Source organism: Cryptomeria japonica, chromosome 10 (assembly GCF_030272615.1).
Source record: "Cryptomeria japonica chromosome 10, Sugi_1.0, whole genome shotgun sequence".
NCBI lineage: Eukaryota > Viridiplantae > Streptophyta > Pinopsida > Cupressales > Cupressaceae > Cryptomeria > Cryptomeria japonica.
Window position 1 is genome coordinate 610281474 of NC_081414.1, and position 25154 is coordinate 610306627.

The window sequence follows — 25154 nt, forward strand, 5'->3', positions numbered from 1 at the left end:
GCTTGTAATGATGCTGAACAGAGTTATGGGATCCCCACAAACTGCATCATACGAACCTTGGATGTGGTACTACATAGAGGAAGTGACTAAAGGTGTTAACATAATCAATTGGACCAAGATAGTGAGTGATAATCTACATGAGCAATTGAAGAATGTAGAACAAACTAAAACATTATATATGAGTTCATACTTAATCTACATTTTGCCAAGATTTGGGAAGTACAAAGGTTTGAATTGTAGAGCACCCATTGGACTGGCAGAAGGACAAATGCTCTCATATGATGCATATCCACAGTTGCACTTGAACAATAGTATTGCTTATTTCAGGAGGGTGAATGATGCATTCACCATGCATATTGTGAGAACATTGCAAGGGGGCACTCATATTAGATTATCTAAGGAGTCAATGAAACTGATAAAGAAGTATGGGTATTGGTATACTCAATTTCCAAAATTCACATATTTAAGGATACAAGGATGCTCTTCATATGCCTACCGTCTACCAAGATATCCTACTGACAGGATGGTGTTGTTAGAAGTATCCAGGCAACTGTTAAAATATGATGCAATCGAGAAGAGAAGGAAGAAAGCTAAAACCACCTTCCTAGTCATGGTGGGAAAATGACTTGAAACATGCTCCACCATTTCAGCAGCACAAGGATCAGAAGAAGAGCTACAACACTACAATCTCAGGATTCATACCTCAAGGAGCAACTTTGATCCCTATCATAACATCAGAACAGTGAATAAAGAGAAGTTTCACCACTTCATGCATATTGAAGACCATTGGGCAAATGCAACTAATGATTTTGAAGTAAGAGAAAGAGCATACTCAAGATTGTCTCTTAAATTGATCAGGCACACAAGAGTATTGCGAGTACCAGATCAGATCGAAGGAGATGAAGATGTGATATTACCACACAATAGAAAAGAAAAGGACAAGCCTCTTTCTTCAATAGATTGGTATGTTCCCGATTTCACCCAACCAGAAGTCATAAATCAAATAGTGTTAGACAACACTAAGTAGTGGATATTGTATCAAGCTGATAAATTGAGAGCAAAAGGCATCCCTCCAACATATGATTGGATGGATAATGAGGATTCATTATCTAACCAATATGAAAATTCAGAAGAATCCGTGGATGAAAGCACGGGAAATGAAGTAAACACACAGGAAAGGAGTAGTCAACAAGACATTCCTGAAAACTCAAAAGCCCAAGCAAAGAAGATAAAAAGGGTGAATGATAATTCGGCTCAGCAAAAGAAGCAAAGGTCAGCAAGAACTCCATCTACCACTAGTACTCCTTCTAGGGGAGAAGTGAATATCTTTGTAGAGATGAATGCAGCTTTGAAAAGAAAGAACATCTCACAAGAAGATGAAGGAGTTATTCAGAACACACAAGATAGTAGAAGTGTCAATGAATCTAGTGATGCCAATCAGCGAGAGGATCAAGAAATTTAATTCCCCACCTCATAATGGGGAACCTATTTATGATCAGCAAATCAATACAAATGAATAAGTACAAGGTATGGATGTTGAAAATCAGAATCAAGAACATTATGAAGACACACTCATAGCCCCCGAGAGTAATCAGCAGCAATCTGGTTTAGAAGAGGTGGATGATCAAGCACCCGAATGGTTGAGACTTGAGAGAAAGAATGAAGAAGAAATCAGTGACAATAGTAGATTAGGTTAGAGATTTGGATACTTTGCTTGCAAGAGTAGAACAAAATAGAGAAAAGAAGCATAAGAAATATTCTAGAATTGTGAATAATGCTTTTGGTTCTCGAGTAGTGCAAATGGTTATTCCTAAATTTGATAAACCAAGGGATCAAACTACGGCAGAAGATTGTGACATAAGGGAGATAGACATTGGTCCTATCACTCGCACTCAGGTTGTTGAAGAATTTAGAGGATCGGCCTCTAACATGGCAGAACAATTAGAGATTGAGGTAAGAAAAAAGAAGCAATTGAAGGAGGAAAACAAGCAATTGATAGACTTGTTGTGACCACCTTCACACATCGCCCCATTGCAGATGGGGACCCCTTGTTTTTGCTTTTTAGGGTTTTGCTTTGGCATCACAACTACTAATCACCAGTCTTTTTACAATGAGGAGTTAAAGTTATTGAAGTCATCCCGAGCCAAGTTGAGGAGTCATTCTCAGAACAATGCTTGAACGTTGTCAAAGTGCTTAGAAGGTTTGAAGGACGAGGATCGAAATTGCTTTGGGTCGTGTCTGACAACTTTCTATTTTTAGGAATTTCTGCTTTTTTGTTTTTTTCTAAAAATGGAAAGTTTTGTTTTTGGCACTTTGGGCACAATCCAAAAAGCATCTTTTTTGGCTTGCTTTTTGCTTTTTTTGCTTTTTGCTACTTTTTTTAAAGTAGAACCTGGGTTTTGTTCCTCAAGTCATTTGGTCAGTGCCCCATGTCTTTAGATTCGAAAAATTTTGCCTCTAAGTACAAAAAGCAGGGTTATGTTTTTTTGCTTTTTTGTGGAATTAGGGTTTTGATCCTGAGGCCATATCATTACTGCCCATGTCTTTAGAATCGAAAAATTTGGTTTCTAAGTGTAAAAAGCAAGGTGGAAACCCTAATTAGGGTTTTTGTTCCAGATAGTCCAAGTATAAACATGGCAAGTCAGAGATGGACATGACAGTTTGAATAAGTGTGAAGACATGGCTATCTAGATAAAATTCACCCAAGGGAAAAATGGCAGACAAAGGTTGAAGTCCGCCTTGGAAGATGGCACATCAACTTGGATGTCCAAGTTCTCCTCAAGTCCGCCCATGGCAGGGGACCTCTCAAGTCCGCCCAAATGCATGGAAAAATGGCTAAGAATCTTTCATGTCCACCCATGCACAAGCAAGGTTGGCAAGCAAACATCAAACTCCTACCTTCGGTCAACTAACTCATGGCAAAGGTCAACCTAACTCCTACGTGCAGTTGAAGAGGAAAAGCTAACTAAGTTTTGAAGTTGGCTAGAGATTTTCAAAGTCCGCCCAAGCAAGCATCATGCCAACTCCACCCTGTTCAAACATCATCCAAGTCCGCCCTAGCTTGAAGGTGTGAAATGGCAAGAAGAAGCTCAAGTCCGCCCAGCCTAAGGAAAGATGAAAGTTAACATGGCCAAGAAGACGTGAAGTCCACCTAAACCAAGAAGCAATATGTCAAATACTAAGCCAAGTCCGCCCATGAAGGAGATGTTCAACAAAGCTTGAAGTCTGCCATCTAGAAAAGCAAACACAAGACATGGAATAAAGCATGCCAAGTCTGCCTTGGTCTATGAAGCTCCAAGTCCGCCCAAGATGAAAGGCATGAAGCAAAGATGAACATGGCAAGCACACCTCAAAGTCCACCATGTCCAAGGGCATTCAAAGTCCGCCTAAGCATGCAAGAGGTTTAGATGGCAAAAGATTTGTAAAGTCCGCCAAGGAACACATGGAGGAATATCCAAACATGAGAGAAGTCCGCCTTGGCTTGTCAACTCTCAAGTTCACCTTGGAAGGATAGAAAAGCATGGTTTAGATTGTCCAAGATAAAGCATAAAACATGATGGCAAGACTTCATCCAAGTGCGCCTAGACATAATCGAAGAAGAAAAGCAATGTTAAAGAAACCTTCGAGTCCGCCCATGATGGGAGGAAGTTGGCAAAAATAAATTTGAAAAGAAGATTGTCCAGACAAAGACAAAGTCCGCCTAGGCAAGGAAAGGTGGAGATTTTTGACATGACAAAAGAAAATAAAATTTGCTAAGGTAAATTGCATAAAACACAAGTTGACTAGGCATAAATGGAATATGTGAAGATGCCTAAGCAAGACATTAAAATTTGCCTATGGCTCAGGGATAAGACATGAAGACAATCGACTTGCCATGCCGAAGAGAGAAAATGGCTAAAGGGAAAAACAAATTTGACAAAGCAGCACATGAAATCAAGGGTCAAACAAACGAACAGGTTGGAAAATAAAAGTTTGACACATCAAAAATGGTTGTGTGGAATTTTCCACAACCAAAAGAATCAAATTTTGACTGTGTGTTGGAAGAGAAAAAGGAAGAAAGAAGAAGAATAAAGAGGAAAAGTAAAGAGAAGATGAATAAAATTCTTGTCCAAAGGCAGAGTTTGTTCTACTCAGCACAAGCCAAATCCAGAATTGAAGGCAAATCCACAGGCAAAGTGTGTCTAAGCATAGAAATGGTCAAAATCTTGGCTAGGTGCTAGAGGATCCACATGAAGGTGTCACAAAATAAAATTGACTAACCAAAATTTGGCTAAGTATGGGAAATACTTCACAGAAAAAGTTCCAATTTCCTTCATTGTGGCGAAGGCATAGGGGAATTCTTCTCCAAAATTCAAAGCACTCGAAAGAGTTTCCAGGCATCAAGAAAAGTCTTCAAGCTTGGCAAAAATATGAAAAGAAATTCCGGATTTCTTGAAGGATTTCATCTCCTGAAGACAAGCTCCCAGTCAAGATCAGATGGCGACAAGAAGACTATTCCAAACAAATTTCCATACTTAGGCAATTTTTCAGCACCAATTGGAGAATTCATGGACATTCAACAATCAAGATCAACATGTCCAAGTTCAATGAACCTGACTTATCCATAAGCTTCTAGAAGGCACACTTCACAATGTAACAACCTTCTGTTTTATTATTGGTTTATATTTAGCAAGAAGGACAAGTGTCCTCAAATGTAATTTTCTCATTGGTTGAAAGGTAGTTAGTGGTAACAAACCCTAATTAGGGTTTTATTTTGTAATCTCGACCATTGATCGAAAATCAATCCTGGCCATTGAATTGTAATTGGGGAGCCTATAAATTGAGCTCAACCCCTCATTTGTAAATCATGGGAGCATGTTGCAAAACATGTTGAGAAGAGTAATTGTTGCTTACAACTGCCAAAGTAATAAGTAATGCATTGTTCGAATTGATGGTTATTACCTCTCTTATTTTAGAGTTGGCATGGTTCTTATCCCTCATCATGGTTTAGATTTTATTTCATGTATGTTAGAAGAATGCAAGATTTGATAAGTATTGATTTATGGTAAATGTCTGCTCATACTTTTGATGAATAGATGATTTTTGTTCATTGTGTAAAGTTAGTCTGAGCTCATTTTGTGGAGGTTTAACTTCTACTCTGAGTAATATTGTTCAACTGTTGGTATTATTCATAAGTATGAAAATCATAAGCAAAATCGCACTCACTTTGTGTAGTTGTCCTAAGCGTGGCAAAGCAAAGTGTTGTTATTGAAGTCACCTATTCAATACTATCTCTTGAATTCTTAGGAATAGATTAGAATTTCTAAACCTTATCTCCTTTTCAATTTTCTTGAAGTCCATGATCCAAACCCAAACAAAAGATCTTCATTGTGAATTGAACAGGCCAAGCGTAAGTCCCCCTTGTATTTCAGCATACATAACCAAGGTAGCTATCCAACACAAAGTCACCCATTCGCACATATAGACTACATCCAACGCATACCAACAAGACTACACCCACCATATGTCATCCCGACGGGAGGAAGATACACCTCTCCCACCTCAGATACTCTCCAAAGAAGCAATTGAAGGAGTAGAAGAAACAAGAATAATAGCCCAAACCACTAAGGCATGGATTGAAAATGCTTTCCAACAAGCTAGTACATTCACCCATGAGTATATACAAACCTAAGATAGAGTCACCACATTCTTGTGCAGAATTCAAAAGATCATGGAAATATGGGAAGAGTTTCAGCTTATCCGAGACAAAACCATACCACCAAGTCTGCAAACACTAAAAGAAGTTCCTAAACAAATACTAATAATGGTGGAGTGATGGATGCAAAAGCAGTTTATGACTTCAACAGGTGGTATTGCTTTTGGTGACTAAGAAAGAAACTATTGATAAGACAAAGGATGATTGCATCAAGATGGAAGAAACACTTAAAGGAATTCAAGAACAATTCATCATCTCAACCAGAGAAATGCTCCTTCAAGATATGCTTGATGAAGATAGTTTTAGCGTTGATGAAATACATAATAAGATAAAGTCTATCTTCTTTCCAGTTGTTTTGACCGGAGTATGTTCATTCATGGCCTTCATGGGAATATATTGGAAACAAGAAATGGAATGGCAAAGGGTCTTTGCTACTTGTGCTAATACATTGAAAGTGATCGAGTTCAAACTTGATAATTTGCCTAACTTGTCCATGGAAGAGCTCAACGCAATAATGACCAGATTCGTTGCATTCGCCATCAAAGAGAAGGACCAAGGAAACAAGCTTCTAGAAGAAAGTTTGTTATGAGCTACATGTGGTGTTCATTTTCTCATTGAAGGAAATTTCCTCAAAGTTCATGCCAAAAACATGCCTGATTTCTATTGGTTGATTATGGAATTAGTTATTTGGCTGCAACTAACCCTAATTAGGGTTTTAATCTCAGCCATTCATTTCAGGGCAATCTTGGCACTCTTTTATTTTGGAGCTTTATATAAACTACTTTTTTTTTCATTTTGTAATATATGAGAAAGACTTGAACAATTGTTGCTACTTTGCGACTGGATTAATAAAGACATTGAAGTGTGGTGTTTTCTATTTAATCTTTGGAGCATTTGCATGGTTATTCATCTTCTCAATCTAAGCTTTAGATTTTATTTAAGTATTTAAGTTGAATGATAGAATGTTGTGTATGAATCTTAGTGAAACTCATAATCCATACCACTAGCAATTTGTTGATTGCAAATTCGCCTTGTGTGGTAAACAAGGAATTCCTAAATGCGCTTAAGTTCAATTGTTATTCAAACATTGATATGCGTTCAATTAATGGTGTCTTTGCTTGGTAATAATTGGAAATTTGTTTGATCTCCTAAGAAGATTGCATTAGCCTTAGTAGAGTTGTTCTTGTATGGCAATACTAAGGGTAGTAGAGTTTCACTAGAAATCATCTTCATTCTTGCATTCTTAGGAATAATAATTTAGTATCTCTCAACCCTCATCTTTTGCAATTTTTTGATAAGCATCTAGTAGTAGTAGTAACTAAGCCTCACTGTATATCATTAGAAAACCATCCTTGAAAGTTAAGCATTCATCTCCTAAGAGGTATGTAAGGCCCCTTGCAGTAACAGCAATCACAACGACCAACTGTGTGTATCCACATGTCGTGACCCGACATATTAAAAACCTTGGAGTTGTCTCAAGTGATCCTTGTGCGAATCTTCAACATTTGAGAGACTTTGCTCAAGAGAGGATAAGATAATTTTGGGTATTTTATTCTATGTTTGCATGTGCCTAAAAAACACATCAACAGGTAGCAAGTAGAGTAGAATAGGAGGAAAGGAGATTGTTGTCGAGACTTGTTGTAGTAAAATACTTTCTTCATTGAGATTATGGTGAATTTGGTGTGCTATTTCAACTTGTTGCATGGTCTTGTTGCGACATTTTCACACATCACCCTTTTGCAAATGGGGACCCCCACTTTTTCGCTTTTTAGAGTAGATGTCTTAGTTTAGCATAGGTTGTCATAGTTTAACAGTAGTTTCCTAGTTTTAGCCTTTGCTTATGAGAGGGTGTTGGTCGGGATGCAAAAGTTGTCAAATTGCAAGAAGGTCATCCTAAGTGTCAAGTCGCTTTAACGTGTCAATTTGTCCTTCTAAGGTAAATTTTCCACTTTGCCTTAGAAATTTTGAGCAAAAATGATAAAATCAATGTAATTTTTGTGAAAGTCTAGATGGACTATGATTTTCCACTCTTGGGGACTCAAAACAATGCAAAACAAAGTTTAAAATCCTTGAAGTCCCAATGGAGATCAAAGTTAATTTTCTGATTTTAGAAAGCTAAAAATCAATTGAAATCAGAACCTAAGTTAATTCTGAAAAATTAATTGTTCAAATTACCTATCACAAGTTGGGACAAAGGTTGGGAACAAAGTCCCTTAGGTTCTATTTTCCACTCAGGGAACAATGAGGAGTTGCAACAAGGATAAGAACTATATAGTCCCTATGGAGGCCGATTCTCCACTTGGGGACTAAATTTGCAAAGAGATTGAAAGGGAATGTGCAAAATGCTTTGTCCCTATACCCATCAATTCTCCACCAAGGGACAAATCAATTCAAATAAGGATCAATGACAAAGTAGTCCCTATGACCAGCAAATTCCCACTAATGAAGACTCGATTTAACATGAAACAGGTCCCCATAGGATTCAATTTTCTATTAAGGGTTAAAAGCTATTAAAGATCAAAAGGAATTAAGGATTCATGAGTCCCCAAGGGAATCGAGTTCCCATTCTCATGTGGTGAAAAGATTGATAGTACTTTCATTCATTTCATAGGTGTTTGATTCAATATTTGTTTGTTTTGCAAGTCTGCTACAAGGAAGGTAAGCACGATGATCATGGCTTGAGGTGAAAGAGGATGCAGCTTGTAGGGATACCAAAGGCTCAACACTTCAAAACAACAAATGATGAAGGATCAAATCCAAGATGACACGCAAGCGAAATGCAAGAATGAAGAAACTCAAACAATGCTATGAGGAGGAATCAAGGTTCAAATTCAAAAGACTCTACAAGCATATTGCAAGGGCAACATCGCAAGCGCAAATGAGGAAGATCAACATTTCAAGGATTGGAAGAGGATTTCAAAACAAGGATTTCCAAAAGAAAAGATGAGGACTAGTTCAAACATGAAGAAAACTTCACCATGATGGTGAAGAAGTGAAGGAAAGACAAATCCAAAACATGAGCATAGGGGATTCCACGTTATGAAGTAAGAACTACATCAAAGAATCTCAAAGTCAAAGAACAAATAGTTCAAGGGGCATTCCCTGACATAAGGATGAAATGCAAAGTATCACAAGGAATTCCAAACATCATGAAGAATGTTCAAGGCAAATTGATTAAGTCTACAATGCAAGTTGAGGTGGTTTGTCATGTCCCCTCCTTGATCGCTATATGTATCCTAAAAGAAGCAATTATTATTAATAATTAATATAATAATTAAACAACAAATGATTATTTGAGATTTATTTATTTATTAAATAATATTATTTAATTAATATTTTTCTAATAATATTCTTAAAGTTTTATATTATTATTTGATTAAAATTTAATGGTTCTAGAGAATTTCCTCTGTTATCTTTTGGTATTACCGACTATGGGAATTCTACAATAAATGATTCCTCTTTGCCGACAAAGTATCGAGCTATGCTAAATACCAAAACTCCTTCCGTATACCACCACCAAAGATTCATCCGATGAAGACCCGTCACCAACATGGCTGGAGAAAACCGACTAAGCATCGATCGTCATACATATGTGAAGGTCCCGGTACCGAATTAGTATCGATAGGGAACAATGATTATGGATAAATACATTGTAATCGCCAGAAGATCAATTAACGTGGCACAGAGGAAGGTTAATAATAATCCTAGCAACTTGTATAAGCTATCTAATCGATAAATAAAATCATCAATATAATGCAACATTAGTATTACCAAACATAATATTGTTATGAAGAAACGCAATGTTAATGGAGGAAGTGCGATTACGGAAGGAACATGCCCATTCCAACCAATGGTTGCAATTGTCCGCTAACCACAAGTTATATAATAAGAATCGATTGGGGGAGAAATGATTATATTTATTTTTTATTCTAGCAGATCGCTCAAAAGGAGAATATGGTAGTAACAGGCAGTAACATCCTAATTCTCGGCGATATGCATAGGAGAGGTGTTTAGTATGTATGCTTAATATAAAGCTTGATAATATTCTTATGCAGAATTCAGTAGTAATATTAATAATATTAGTATAGACTGCAATATGTGCAATATGTACAACAGTCATTCTTAATTCTGTATACAGTGGCAGACCAGATCCGACACATGTCAGATTTGTCTGCTCTTACAACCACTAAATATAGTTAGTGCTTTTAGGCAGTGGTAGAATTAATAATTTATATAATAGGTTATTAGATAACATATAAATTATTGGAAATATTGTTTAACTCATATATCTACTCAAATCTAAATAAGGAACAATATAAGGATTGTAAATATAGATATTGATAGTAATAAATATTAATATAATAATAATTAATACAGTACTTCTAGAAATTATTGATAATCCATATAACTAGTAATTAATAAATACGAAAATGATTTATAAATGAATCAGAATAGGATTAATTATTTAGTATGGTAAGTTAGCAAGTACTTGATTCACTAAAGAAAGATAGAACATCACAGATTGGATTCATGTTAAGATAGACTTGACCATTAATTAAGTTAGTATAAGTCATAAGCACTTTGAAAATAGATTAATTATGGTTAAAATCGACCAAACCCTAGTAGGGGACATTACATGGTTTCTCAGTCATCATCCAATCAAAGGGTTCCAAGTCAGCATTCATTCAAGGAGGGAATAAGTGACACGTGGCGCTACATCAAATATTATTTATCTTACCTACCCTCATTTCTCATTGGCCAATGTAATGGTGGTTGTAACAAACCCTAATTAGAGTTTTTATCTTTCGATCTTGGCCATTGATCTTGAATCAATCTAAGCCATTCATTGTAATGAGACCTCTATATAAGGCTCGGTGCTCTCATTTGTAAAGGCTAATGTTAGAAGAGTAGAAGAATAGTTGCTAAGGCAATTAGAAATTAGAAGTTAGAGTAGAAGTAGATTAGGAGAGAAGGTAAAGATTGTTACCAAGATCTTGTTGCAAGAGACACTGTTTTTTCATTGAAGTTATGGTGAATTTAGTATGTTGATTCAACATGTTGCATGGTCTCTACTTCTCATTTGTTTTAATGTTGGTTAATTGAATGAAAGATTTTGTGGATGATTAATGGTGAAATTCGCATATCCATGCTACTAGCAGTTTGCTGATTGTAAACTTGCCTTGCGTGGTCAACTAGAATCCTTATTCAAGCTTAACTTCAATTGCTATTCGCACATTGATATGCATTGCCTTAATGGTGTCTATGTTGTTGATATGCATTACCTTAGAAGATTGCACTAGCTTTGTGTCATGTCCCCATTCAAGACCTAAAGACGATAAGAGTCAATATACGATTCAATAAGTTTTAATTAAAGATTTAAACTTATTAACGGCTAGTCATATATAATAGTCATGCTGACAGCAATCAATGAGTATCTTATGGCAGTCCTTGGAGATAATTAAAGAAGTTTATTAGATAGGGATTTATCAATAGCAGTACCCATCTATTATTATCGTTATTGGAAAGATTAATTCATTAGCTTGATCAGCGACATATCATTGTCATCACAATGCCAAAAAATAGCAACAGGAAAAGTGGGCTATATAGCACCCGTTATATATGTCAAAGAAGATGATACAGATCGCATGGATCACTATGGAGTCTCCAACATACTCGCATGATAGGAAATACTCTAGATATATTATCCTCTACCTTATCGCTGTTCATGAAGAAGAAGCATGATTTGCATTAGTTAATTAAATAATGACAAACTAGATGCTAATGAAGAGACACAAATTAGTTATTGCATGGATGTAGAAGGAGACACAACTTCTCACATCATGCCCCATCGTGGGTTATTTAATGGTAATCATAAGTCCTTCAAAAGGCACAGAAAAATTAGTTTAATACACTCCTATATATCTGCAGTGCTCATTCGAGCCTATTGTCAACCTAGTACATGAAGGGTAATAGTCCATTCCATTGAAAGGTTAAAGGTGCAAGCATAAAGAAGGTTATAACAGGAACAGCCTCAAGGGTGCATGATTACAAGATTATATCAGGAAAGGCAACAGAAACTCCAAGTTAGATCAGACTCGGGACCAAGCAATTCGCATGATCATTAAGCTAAAGCAGGGACAGTGATCTTAATTGCTCAAGGTCCAAAACTATACCTTGTTAATAACAGAGAATTTAGATTCATTACAAGGTAAAAGACGTATGGAAAAGAGTGGATTAGATAGAGACAATATCAAAGAGATGGCATGATTTATCAAGGATAGCGTACAGAATTAGGCTTCAATTCTTTCATACCTGATCACTAAATAGTAAATTGCATGGTTGTAAATCATCATTCAGAGGCACCAATCAATAAGGAATTAGATATTACAATCTGATAGAACACTTCAGGCTCACTAATTAGGCACTTATTGGAGTATTCTTGATATAAGTCTTACATAGCAATATTTCCATCATATATTCCCAATCAAGACCATAAGAACCAGAAGTATAAAAGACTCAATTAAATGCAATTCAAAAGAGATCCTAGAAGGGACACTACACTTTGTGGAGTTGTTCATTGATGTCAAAGCAAAGTCTAGTAGAGTCTCGCTGAGTCATCTACTACATCCTACATTCTAGGAGTAGATTAGTCTTCCTAAGCCCTTCCTCTTTTGTCCTTTTTTCAATTCAAATTAATTTATGAGAGAAAACGTCATAAGATTGCAATATCAACTGATCAAGTTCCAGCAATATTCAAGCATTCATGTACAGCGTAAGTCCCTTTGTGATTCCAGCATTATCACATCAAACCATTGAGTTTATCCACACGTACCTTGGAGTCGTCTTGGTTGATCATATATTTTACATCCGAGGTGATTTTGATCAAGAGAGAGTAAAGTACCTTTGGTATTTTATTTCGTGTTAGAGGTGTCTAAAAAACACATCAACAGATCTCTACTTCTCATAGTTTAAGTAAAGTTCATTGATTATTGTTGATGCTTATGAGGATATTGTGATAAATTCCTTGGTTCATACTTTTTTTGGTTTGCTTATTGTAGGCCACAATGTAATGTTAGCCTAAACCTCATTATTATGCTAAGTTCGATTGTGGATACTTGTTCAAGTTGCGCCAACATTGAGTATTTTAGTGATGTATTGGCAATATGAAAATCTTGCATTTCCTTAGAAGATTGCATCAGTCTTGTGTAGCTGTAGTCATCTTGGAGAAGCAAGACTCGATTCGAAGGAGTTTGTCTATCTAAGTAACATTCATCGTCATCATTGATCTTAGGGGTAGCGTAGTCTTTCTAAACCCTTATTTTTTTATCCTTTTTCCAAGTCAAGTTAGCTTCCACGTTCCAGCAAGGTTCTGTTAAATTTTAGTGATCAGATTAGATGGAGATAATTCAAACACAAATGCACAGAATTTACCCTAGGAAAACCTTCCTTTGGAAGGTGAAAAAACCCAGCAACAAAATATGTCTCTATTGTTTCAAATATGACAAGTATCTTTACAAAGAATTGCTTCACACTTTGAAGCTATATGATGGTATAGATTCTCCTAGACTGCTGTATACAATTCGCACTGCTGTAGGAATGCTGTATGATGATCTATCTAGATCAATCTGATTTCTATATCAATTGATATGTCTTGAAGATGAGAGCATGCTGCTGAACAAGTAGTCGATCTGTTAGAAGAAGAACACGAACTGCTGAAAGAGAGATATCGACCTTCTGAAGGATGATAATACGATCTGCTTGTTGTGTGTATAATTCAATGCCTTGGAAGTGAGAAGGGAACCGAACTATATACCCATATCAAGTGTGCATCCAATCAACACAATTATCTCAATAGTCGTCTTCTTATAAACCATCACATCTCTTTACTAGAAATCGGTTATAATATTATTAATACATCTTCCAAGGTGGCGGAACATATATTAGTTATGTTTAGTTAACAAACCGATTCAATATAAATATGAAAGTCGGCAATGTATAAAAGTCGAACAAGTTAAATGTGTAAGGCCAATAGGCCAATTACACATTTGCATTTGCTATGTCGGCCCTGAAGGAGTCCGACCATAGCTATTAACATTAACAGGTTCAAGCAACATAAGTCCCCCTTGTGATTCCAGCAATATCACATCAAACCATTGAGTTATCCACATGTCAACCCCTGATAGTAGGAGTCACCTTGTATGATCACATAGTTTAGAATTCGAGAGGATTTTGTTCAAGAGAGGATTGTGTGTATGAAATGCATAAAAAACACATCAACAAGACCCGAGTTCAAATCTCAAAGGGACATCTGATATGGATTCTAAGTTGTGACTATTGGTCTTCCATTATTGGCTTCTCTAAATAAGTGGATTTCTAAATTGTAACTCTTGGTTTTCCATAGGTGGTTTCTAGTGTTGTTGCTCAAAAGGAACTGATATTAGTCTCATGATTGTGCTCACAAAAGCTTGTATTGGTCCCATGTTGATGCTTGTATGAGAAGAATATTTGTCAAATGATTAGGAATATAAAAGAAAACTTAAGTTTGTCAAAGGGGTTGAGCTCAATTAGCTAAAACATTATGTAAACCTGTAATGTCCCCTGATTGGGAATGCCCTAAATTTGCCCTAATTCTCAATTTCCAAATAAACAATTGGGGTTAGAGAATACCTTTTCACTTTGATTGAGACCCTGCAAACAAGTTAGGAATTATTCATAATCATAATTAATAAAATACATCTCTTTAATTAAAACGCAGCAAATATATCAGAAATATAGATCTAATCACAAGACTGCATAAACAAATTTAAGAAGGCTCAACCATAAAAGAGCTAAGATAGGATGACTACATAGGGTGTCTTAGAGATCCTCTACCCTAAGCCCAAGGGCAGACCTTATCCCTCCCTTGGCCTCATGTGGCCCATGCCATCCATATGAGGTGGAGTACCTAGTAAGGTGTCACATCTATCCACATCTATCCTAAAGAATCTTGCCACATCTATCCTACCTCCATGATTGAACATTCTTAATGCACTCATTGACCATGATAGAGAGCATGAGGACCATTCACAATAGGGTGTCCTAGAATTCCATCCTTTCTAAAGCCCAAAGGCAGTACCCTTTGTACCCCTTTGGCTCCATGGGACTCCCCGGTCATGTACTATGAGGTGGCGTACCTAGAAGATGACCCCAACACCGTTCCCCTACTTGTAATCCTCTCTTCCTTTATCCTGGCTGAAAACAATCAGAACATATGAAGATATACATTTTACATGAGATAAATTAACTGCACAGTATTGCTAATCAGATTTATATTATTATGACATATATGAGCAATCATATCAGCAGTATATGGTAAATCATGAATATGCAGAAATAGATATATAAATATTGTTACAGCACTTATTATGTTTGCACGGAAAATTCATACCAAACTGCAAACGGACTGCCTGAGTATTAATAACTTGAATGTTAGATCTCAATCCTTCGATGTCTTCTCTTGGACATTAGAATGGTTTCTTATACCTCTTCTTCCATGCTGGAGTAACATGCCCTTTCCCTTCGGTTATGTCATTTGTGAAGAGACACCTTTCTACAATTAACTGCTGCCCATTTCATAATCCACGTTTAATCTTATCGAACTGATTCACTTAATCCATGTGAATTAAATAATAACTTCAGAACAAGATCATTGCATCCTTTAACATCAAGCAAACCCGATATGAATTAGGTGATTGCAAGCCCGATATGTATTGGACGATTGAACCATAACGTTTGTTTCCATGAAATTGTGATGTCTTACTGCATAAGACAATTTCATTGCCTAGATTGGTTCGCTGATTAAGAATATCAATTCGGGGGCATGACAAAACCCCAGTTCAAATCCCCAAAGTGACATCTTATGTGGTGATCTAAGCAATGACTCTTGGACTTCCATAGTTGACTTCTAGTGTTGATATATATATGTTGTTATCTAATGTACTTGATCTATAGTAGCTAAATCTCCATCCCTTTTGTACTCAGTTGCTTGTAATGAGTCACATTTGTAAATATTTCACATTATTTCTTAAAATTTTATAAAAAAGTAAGTTTCATTCTTCCAATCTCTCCCAGCTAAAATTATAGTATGTCAAATATTTATGCATTGATCTATCAGACATAACTGTTTGTCTCCCACTATTGTAGCTTCTAACTACTAGCAATCCATTTCCAGAATAATCTCTAGACGACTCTGCTTGCTGATCAACTCATTACCACATACAGCTTACATTTTTCTGGGCATGCAACCCTGAAGAATTACAACAAATCTGCAATACCATATAATGATTTTTGCAGAGTTGTGATAACGACCTTCCATATTACCACAACTAATCACAATTTTATGTAGTTGGAAATTTCAGTGTAATATTGTTTAGATACTTCATTTTTGTAGAATTTTTCACCAAACAAGAATTTTTAATATTCAAGTCATGAACACAATGACTATTTTCCATGATTTGACATTTCTCTATGACCTTTGACTCAATGTAGTATTTACATTGGTGAACAATCATAAGGCACATTGGCTAATAATCATAACGTAAGGGGACCACAAAGCACACAAGCACTCCATGAATTTGACATCATGGATAAGGATGATTTTAGAAAATCTACTTCTTAGAGATTTTCACCCTTTAGCCTCATTCACAATTTGTTATCTAACTTGAACTTCAAACAAATATTTCTTCTAAACCTTCTAAATGCTACTGCAACCGTAAAAAATTAAAATAGAAGACTGCACTTAGAACAAAAAACATAAACACTAAAGTTATGCAATGCATCCTATCGTAACAAAATAGGCATTGATTTTAGAGCTTTCATTGAGGGGACATTCTCTTATATTGCTACTTGTCCCTTTTACTAGGGTCATATGGTTTGGATGTAGCAGCTTTAGATTGATTAAGATTTTCCTTACTTTCAGATTCTAGAGTTCTTTGTAATCTACTTCTTTCTGTAGTCTGGATGCTCTTTCATTCTATGAAGCAATGCTGTAAACCTTTCAAATGTATCTCTGCTCAATGCTTTGGAGATATTACCAGCTATTCCATCCTGAAATCCAGAATATATTAACAAATGAACTTCTGAAACCATTAGGTCCAAAGTGTAAATTAATTTTTGCATAACAAGCTCTAGAAGCATTCTTGAGAATCTGAGACTCTACAATATTTTTCTCAATTCAATGATTAAGATTTTAATCATATTGAGATGGCATCCTATGACCTATTTGTCACAATTACAAATTTTGTTCAAATTCCTCCACAAGTTCTCACCCATCTTTTATATTCCATTTTACACTATACTCTTGTAATTAAGATGGCTTTGATACCGGAGGGAAAGCTACTTTAGCCTTGACCAGGATTATCTTGATTAAGAATATAGCTACATATACATATTTATGTAGTAATCGCAGAAGAACATCCTACATGTAAAAGTTAAAACAATGAAAATACATCAAAACCAAACTACTTGATGTGGTATTAGAAATCCCATAAATTAGGAAAACAAAATAGTATTTCATAATGACCATATCTTGGTATCATGGTTAATCAAACAACCGTCCTAGCCAACACAAATCAGTGCCTTCTTACCTTCTCTACATACATAATATCTACGTACAGCAAATCTCTTCTTATAGATTTATCATATTTTAGATATAAAATTTCATTGTGTCTCTTCATGAATAATTACATCTAATAATATAATATTAGCCTTGTTTAGCCTAGACATTTGCTTATTTTACCTTTTTCTTTTTGCTTCCTGATGCAAACAAAACAGCTTTCAAGAATGGGAAATATTGATGTAAAAGGAAATCAGGATTGCCCAAAACAAATACCTGACCAATGAGAACGGCTACCAATACTGTTGATGAGCCTGGAGACTTGGATTCCATAGCACTTTTCACAAGGATGTGTCTTGGATTGGTGCTCGAATTTTCTTCAGATACAAGCTTCTTACAATTCTCCATAAGCTCTTGAGCATATAGTCCTGCATTGATTCCTGTCATCACCAATTTTGAGTTTCATTGATTCTATCATCATAAACGACAGAACTCTTAGGTAAAGCATCTTAAAATACTGGAAATATACAAAGTAATAGAACAATGCATAAAACTAGTTTACAGAAGGGCATAAAAACTAAAAAGCATCGAAACATAGCGCTAATACCTTGTGTAAGGTCAAATCTATTTAAAAAAATAAAATTGGTGGTTTTTGTATGACTATTATAAGATCAAAACCTTATTTCTCTTAAAGCAAGATGTTGATCCCTAAAAAAGTAACTGCTTTCATATCTTTCATGTTTTATGCATTATAGTAGAAGGTTCAGATATTGGTATTCATGAATAGGATTCCAAAGTTGATAATTAAAATAAGAACGTAAGTTTAAATTAATCCAATTTTCAAAACTATGTATGCTGGTTTCCTTCAGAAATTTCTTTCTTGCAATAATTATGGACTGCAGAAGCATTAAATCTTTAAAGTTAATTCCAAACATGGATCTCATACACTGGGCCTGAACAGAAGCCAAGAAAAGTAATCCTAGAAACATTCCCATATGTCAGTATTTTGACTTATCCTACCATGTTCTGTAAATTCTTTCCCAATTTAGACCATGTATAATTCACAAGCATACATCGACAAGGCAAAAGGATAATTTGTTGATAGCATGTGAATAAAGAAGCACCATTGCAGCATTCACTTTCAAAATGCAGAGTGACATAAACAAGCAATAACTTGCAATCTTCTAAATCTATTAAACCAGATGTCTCTATGTCAGTTTAGTGCTGACAGATTGTATTTCTATGTCAGTTTAGTGCTGACAGATTGCATTCAAACAACATTCGTCATGGCCTTCTGCAGTAGATTTGTCAAGGTAAAAGATTACCTTCAAGTGCCCATTGGCCAACACCATCAGCAACCCCAAACCAATGGTTGGACACAATAAAGTAAGCATCCTCGCCACCAGTAGAAACCTGAAAAAAATCCATATGCAAATATAATAACTTTACACATATGATTCATTCACACATGCCATTTTAAATTTACATATTTTTGTTCACAAAACTTGAGAAATGTATCCCAATTATAAACAAGCATTTTTACTTTATAGCTTATGCATTGTTACAAGAAACTCTGAATATAAAGAGATCAAAAATATCTTTCAACAAAGACCACAAAAGTAATAAAATTGGAGGAAGGTTAAAATGCAATAATATCTATCTGTTTAGTGAGCATTAATCATAAAGGATATGTAAGACAGTCAAACAATAAAGTCAGTGTTGCAATGGTGGCAATTTTGGGTAACATCAGAACTATAAGGTTAAAATGGCTAGAACAAGTGCATAATTCCCTTGCAACATATATATGTTTGAATGTAATACCTGGGGCTTTTCACTGCATCTTAAATGTTAATCACGTGCATGAAGCATCAGTATATTTTTCTCACAAGATTTCATGAGCATCTGTATTAACCACTCAATTCACGAGCCTTGCTTTGATGAGTACATTCAAATATATGTGGTTGGCTACTGCTCGTTCCCCCCACTTCCATCGCACAATTGGAAATCGCTGTTAATAGGGTTTCAAAAGATTTGAAGTTTTGAATAATGTTGAATTTGACCATGTTGGGCTCGGCATTTTGAAAATCCACATTTCTAATTTTAGTTGGTGCATATAATCTAGTTGGACTACTCACCGAGTTTTTGGCGAGTTTTAAAAAACTTGCAAGTATTTTTCCCTCGCGAGTTTTTACGACTTTAACTCACCAGAAAAACTCGTAGAGTTTTTGGCAAAAACTCGCCGAAAACTCGCCAGTCAGTGAAAAAAACTCGCCCACAAAAATGAATTTCATTTCATCATTTTTTGTCTTGTATTTTGCTGAGAAGGGGAAAAACACACTCCCAAACACTTGCAAACTGATTTCCATCGATTTTTTTTTTCAAGTCAGTCTCATTCTCTTCATCCGAATATATACATGAAATATAACATTTAAGTATAAAAAAGGAAAAAAACATATTGATTTCTTATTCTTTTAGGTTATATTTCATGTATACATTGGCAGGATGTTTGAGAGTGGTTTCAGATCTCTAGGAGTTATAATGCAAATTCTAGGTTTTAGAAGATCTTTTAAATTTTCAGACTTAGTCAAATTTCAGTAATTAGTATGCTCCTATTAGCATTCTCCCACTTTCTCTATCTCACTCACTTTATCTACCCTGAATTTTAGACCTATCTATCTCCCTATCACTCTTCCTCTATCCCCCTCTCTACCACTCTAAATCTCACTCTCTCCTCTCTCCCCCTCTCTACCACTCTAAATCTCACTCTCTCCTCTCTCCCCCAAGATCTAGACCTGTCTCTCTACCCCTCTCTTTTTCACCAATAGACCCCTGTGAGGGGTGCTACCCTCAACCTAATTTTATTTTGCAGATGCTTGGTGGCAAAGTTGGGGTGGAAATACCCAAAATCTAAATATTGCCCTCAAAATCTTATGTCAGCCTTGTAGTTCATCCAGTTGTGAGCACAATTGGAGCTTGTTTGAGGCCATCCACACGAAGAAGAGGAGCAAGTTAGCTCAAAAACGCCTCCATGACCTTGTCTTTGTGCAATATAATCTTCATAGATCCTTACAATAATTGGACATCGTAGGAGCAGCCTCCATTGTTTACAGAGGATGACATCAATACTTTGGAGAGATAGGCTACGGAGGAGGGGGGAGGATTTGGTTTCACACTAGATGACATTGAGGAGGATGAGGAGTCATTGCCAGTGCTAGGTGCAGCTAGAGGCAGAGCTACATCCAAGATGGAGAACAAGCCACAGCCTGAGCTAGTCATACCAAGCGAGGAGGCACAATCACACTCATAGCAGACTTCTAGGGCTAGACCCTCTAGTTCTACCTCTCCCCTAGTTTTTACTAGAGCTGGGGAGAGGAAGATGTAATTGTATATATTTATTTACTTTTAGTTCTACAAAAACTATTTACTATTTTGCTTCCAGCCATCAACATTCGTCATGAGGATGCGATTTTGCACCCACTTTGTGTTTAAATATATCTAGACTCAGCTTGTTTCTTTAGTGTTCTCATTTATTGACTCATGGGATGCATCTTCTCATTGAATTTTGCAAAACAAATGCATTTCTAATTAAATTTAAGCAATTTTTTAAGTTCCCAAGTTTTTTGTTGAGTATCGGCCGAGTTTTTCCTGATTTTTTTTTCAGGCCTTGGTGAGTTTTTGGTTTTGGCGAGTAGTTCAGCTATGCATATAATTGTACTTATAGATGTGAAAAAATATAAATTAATAACACATGTAAGATAAATGAGTGATAAAGATGTTACTACCCCCCCATGTTTCTATTATCAACTTATCCTTTTTAGTTGGTTGGGAAAGCTTCTCTTTTCAATGGTTCTCCGTGAGGGAATTTTATAAATTTTACAGCACTCTAAGGACCTTACGAATCTAGAGCCATACACCCGAACTAGTTCAGTTCTCAACTATAAATTTGATTGAATCCACATGACCAAATACATAGAAGCAAGATCCAAAGATGGATCTTGAGCTAGGGACATCACTAGCAATGATCTATGATGAAGCGGTAATAAATTTAAGAGCAGCTCTGTCTATGACCTTGCTTCTTGAGTGCCCTCGCAACTGTGATTTTCAACTACAAAAAACTAAAAAAAATATAAAAATGGTGACTCCTACCCACGACTACAAATTGAAATTCAAGCTCTTTGCTATTTTCCACCCACAACCTTAGCAATTCACGACTATAGTTTCTCCATGCCCTTTCTACCCACAACCTTCAATCTACGACCTCACAATTTTTCAGCCACAAGAACTCTGTAATTCACAATTTTCAGCAACTTCCCACACCCTCAACCTTCTCTTCCTGACTTCTATCTCAAGACTAAACATAGTGTTGATACCAATGTTATTATAAACAGAAAAATGAGCTGAGAAGAAAGTAGGGCCTTGCATTATTGAAAATAGTCCAAATATAGTTTACTATTACAATAGCCGTAATGATGGCAATTACAAAAGAGCGATTACAAAAGAAGATAACTGACAAGTGTAACAAGAGTTACAATTTACATATTTAATATTATCTATATAATCTAATATCCTAATAGGCACAAGCATAGCAAAGACATAAACATTTGAAAAAAAATCAGATTTTATTAAAATGCCCCTTATTTATTGATTTACTGTTTGAAAGACTATAATTTAATAAGCAATATACAGTTAATAGTTTGTTACCATTACCAGTTTACAACCATGCCATTCATAAAAACAGATTTTGGAGCTCTCAAACATTACGATAAAAAATTAAAAAATATCCCTTTGCTTGATATCAACAAAGGTTTACCATTTACAAATTTTTGATGTGGCCCAAAGGGCAATTTGGGAAGATCTGGGACAATGCCTCACTTTCTTCCTCCATCTCTCCCTCCTTTGAGCATAGAAAGTTCAATTTTTCAGAATACAACTCCAATTTAAGCTCCATTCTTATTTTCTTGTTTCTTTAGATGATTTTCAAGTTCATAAAGACATACCTTCAATTAGACTACATTATCATTCAATATCAGAGAAAATAGAAAATACAACCACACCTCTATTACATGATCAAATTAATTTTGAACCAAGGCTTTCTGGCATAATGTTTGTATTCCAATCTTGAAACTTGTATGATAATCAATGTGTGTTAGCAGCAATGAAGAACTATGCATCAGCAGTGAAAAAAAAATTTCAACAACATGATGTCTGGCCTCCAGACAACATAGGGTTCGACAAAAATTATTTGTCAGCTATAAACAATTTAAAATTAATAATATGGAAGAGTGCATGACTAAGTTAAAAATATATCGTCCTTTAGCAAAAGAAGCATGGAACACACTTGTTAGTACCTTAGTGGGATGTGGAACCATAACAGCACCAGATAGAAGACTAAAATCTCCCTGTCCTTCAAGGTCCAGTCTTTTTTCATCCCTGTGGTTCAAGTAAACTTTAATAAGATATTTTTTAATACCAGACCTCTCAAATGCTCTCAGAATTATCTATATTATTATTTACATATGGTTTAAGAAATGTTTTCATCATGCTCCAAAAACCAATGTTGGGTCTCCAAATTTTATGCAAGTACAAGCACATCTAGAAGCTTGGTTCACAAGGAAAGTCCAACCACCACGGAGAGATAAGGAGGGTAACCACCTAGAACAAACTAACAAATGTCTTGACTCTCAATTTTCAAGAACAAAGAGTAAAAATAAATAGCTTAACTCATGCATTAATCTTATTCCACTTCTACAGACAATCAATTGTTTTAATAATGACAAGTTTATATTGATAGTAAAAAGAGTTATAAAGACCCCTTCATAGTGCATGCTTGTGGGGAAAGATCACAAGGGCCCATGCATGGGCCTTCAAGGAAATTAAAGTTATTCAAGCGTACCTAATCAAGTTCTTCAGAATGAAAGACACAAACAGATTATCAAAAAGATAGATTATTTGACTTGCAGTATAAACTTGATCAAGAAAAAAATGAACAATAGATTAATTGAAAAGGTATAAGCTGGTGTTTTGGGGATTGGTGCAGTGCCCCTTCCCAGTGGCTTGACCAGCATTATTACAGCCCTCTGGATTCCAAACCTAACTAGTTTGCACATCTCATTGGCTGCCCAGATGTGTAGTCCAGTGCTCGGAAGGCAGCAAGTTCATTCAGTAAAATTCATCACTGATTAGGAGCTCCCTTTGCTGTGTTGGTATGCTACTACTGCTTGTGTAGAAAATTGTTTTCTCTTATCATGTAATTGGCATTCAAGACTTGTTCGATTGCATCAGCCCTATTCTGAACAGTTTAATAGCAATCCCTGACAATTGTTAACCTTACTTCTTGTTTGTTTCACAATTGATGATGCCTCACTGATTGTCTTTTCTCTTGCACCCTGTGGTTTTCCTAATTAACAGAATAACATTTGTGCTGAATTTTATGCATTATCAGTCGCTTTCCATCACTACAGTAAGGATATTCTATGAAATGAAGGCCTGTGGCTTATTTTGTAAGCTTGCAAGCTAATTGTAATGTCCCCTTTTGTAAATGCCCTAGTTTTTGCCCTAAAATCACAATTCCAAGTAAAGCAAGAATTGAATAGAGTTCGAGATATCGTTTACCAATTTAAATTGTTGAACAAGATAGATCCTGGTTGAGACCCTGCAATCATGTTAGATAATCATGGAAAGTATAATCCATAAAAAATAGATCTTCCCTACTAGGAACATTATCTTAATCAAAGCATAGATCTTTCTTACTAGGTTTAGGAACATTATCATACTCATATGATATACCTAATTCATTAATGGAGTTCAACCATAAAAGGGCTCGGATAAGGAGGCATGATAGGGTGCCCGAATCGATCCTCATCCCTAGGCCCAAGAGCAGATATACCATCCCTCTTGGCCTCATATGGCCTTTCCCCATCCATATGAGGGGGTGTACCTAGTGAGAAATTCTATAGCAGTTCTCCCTCTTCTTCCAACCCTTATTTTCGACCCTATGAGTGGGACTCCTTAACCCAATAGTTAACCATGGTAGACTTTTGAGGGGAAACTACAAAAGGATGCCTAGAGTATCCTTCCTTCTAAGCCAAAGGGCAGGTCACACCTTGCACCCCCTTGGCCTCATGGGACTATCAATCATCCACCATGAGGTGGTGTGCTTAGAAGAGGACCTCATAACGGTTCCCCTCCTTGTATTCCCTCACTATCCCTATCATGGTTGTTTGCAACATTTAAACAAATATATGAGTCCACATTATTGTCTATATTCTATACATACGAGATTATATAATAATATAATATCATTAGGTTGCATACATATCATTATATGTGAGTAATTATATATAGAATTACATCATGCCGCATACCACAAGAGTTACTATTTCTGTTATATGAACTGAACCTTAGATTTGATCGATGTATGTGCTAGAGATGCTTGATACCGATCTGTCTTTCTCAGATTGATTCACCTGATCATTGATTCTCTTTCTTATCTGCTCTTTATCTCTGCTTTAAGTCTGCTCTTTTCTGCTGCAAATCTGCTCTTGGAATAGGAATAATATGCCATGAATCGATGCTGAATGATCCACAAATACCTCTTATTTATACCTTTCAAATAACATCTCTTCATCAAAGGTTGCAGCCCTTCTAAACAGGTCAGCCCTAGCAAAATACATTTAATTTAACCCAAACACCAAACAGGTCGGCTAGCAAAGATAATAAACTCAATTGGCCCTTTTGAATTTCCATTTAATTATGTTGCCTAGGATTATTTGTAAGGTCAGCCTTCTTTGAGTTTCCATTAATTTATTGGCATAATTATCATCTATTTAACCTGCGATCTGTCTTACAAGGCAGGGGCATGACACT

General features: G+C 35.9%; 1 protein-coding gene across 2 annotated transcripts in view; it reads right to left on the bottom strand.

Annotated features, from left to right (window-relative positions):
• The window catches only part of LOC131064820 (probable protein phosphatase 2C 71), a 76144-nt gene that overhangs the window by 20422 nt on the left and 30568 nt on the right, over window positions 1–25154 (bottom strand). For both annotated transcript variants that reach the window (XM_057999091.2, XM_057999089.1), the window contains 3 exons: window positions 22637–22718; window positions 18614–18701; window positions 17565–17728 (listed from right to left, as the gene is read on the bottom strand). In XM_057999091.2, the coding sequence (XP_057855074.1) occupies window positions 17565–17728; window positions 18614–18701; window positions 22637–22718 (334 nt within the window). The remainder of the gene's footprint in view (window positions 1–17564; window positions 17729–18613; window positions 18702–22636; window positions 22719–25154) is intronic.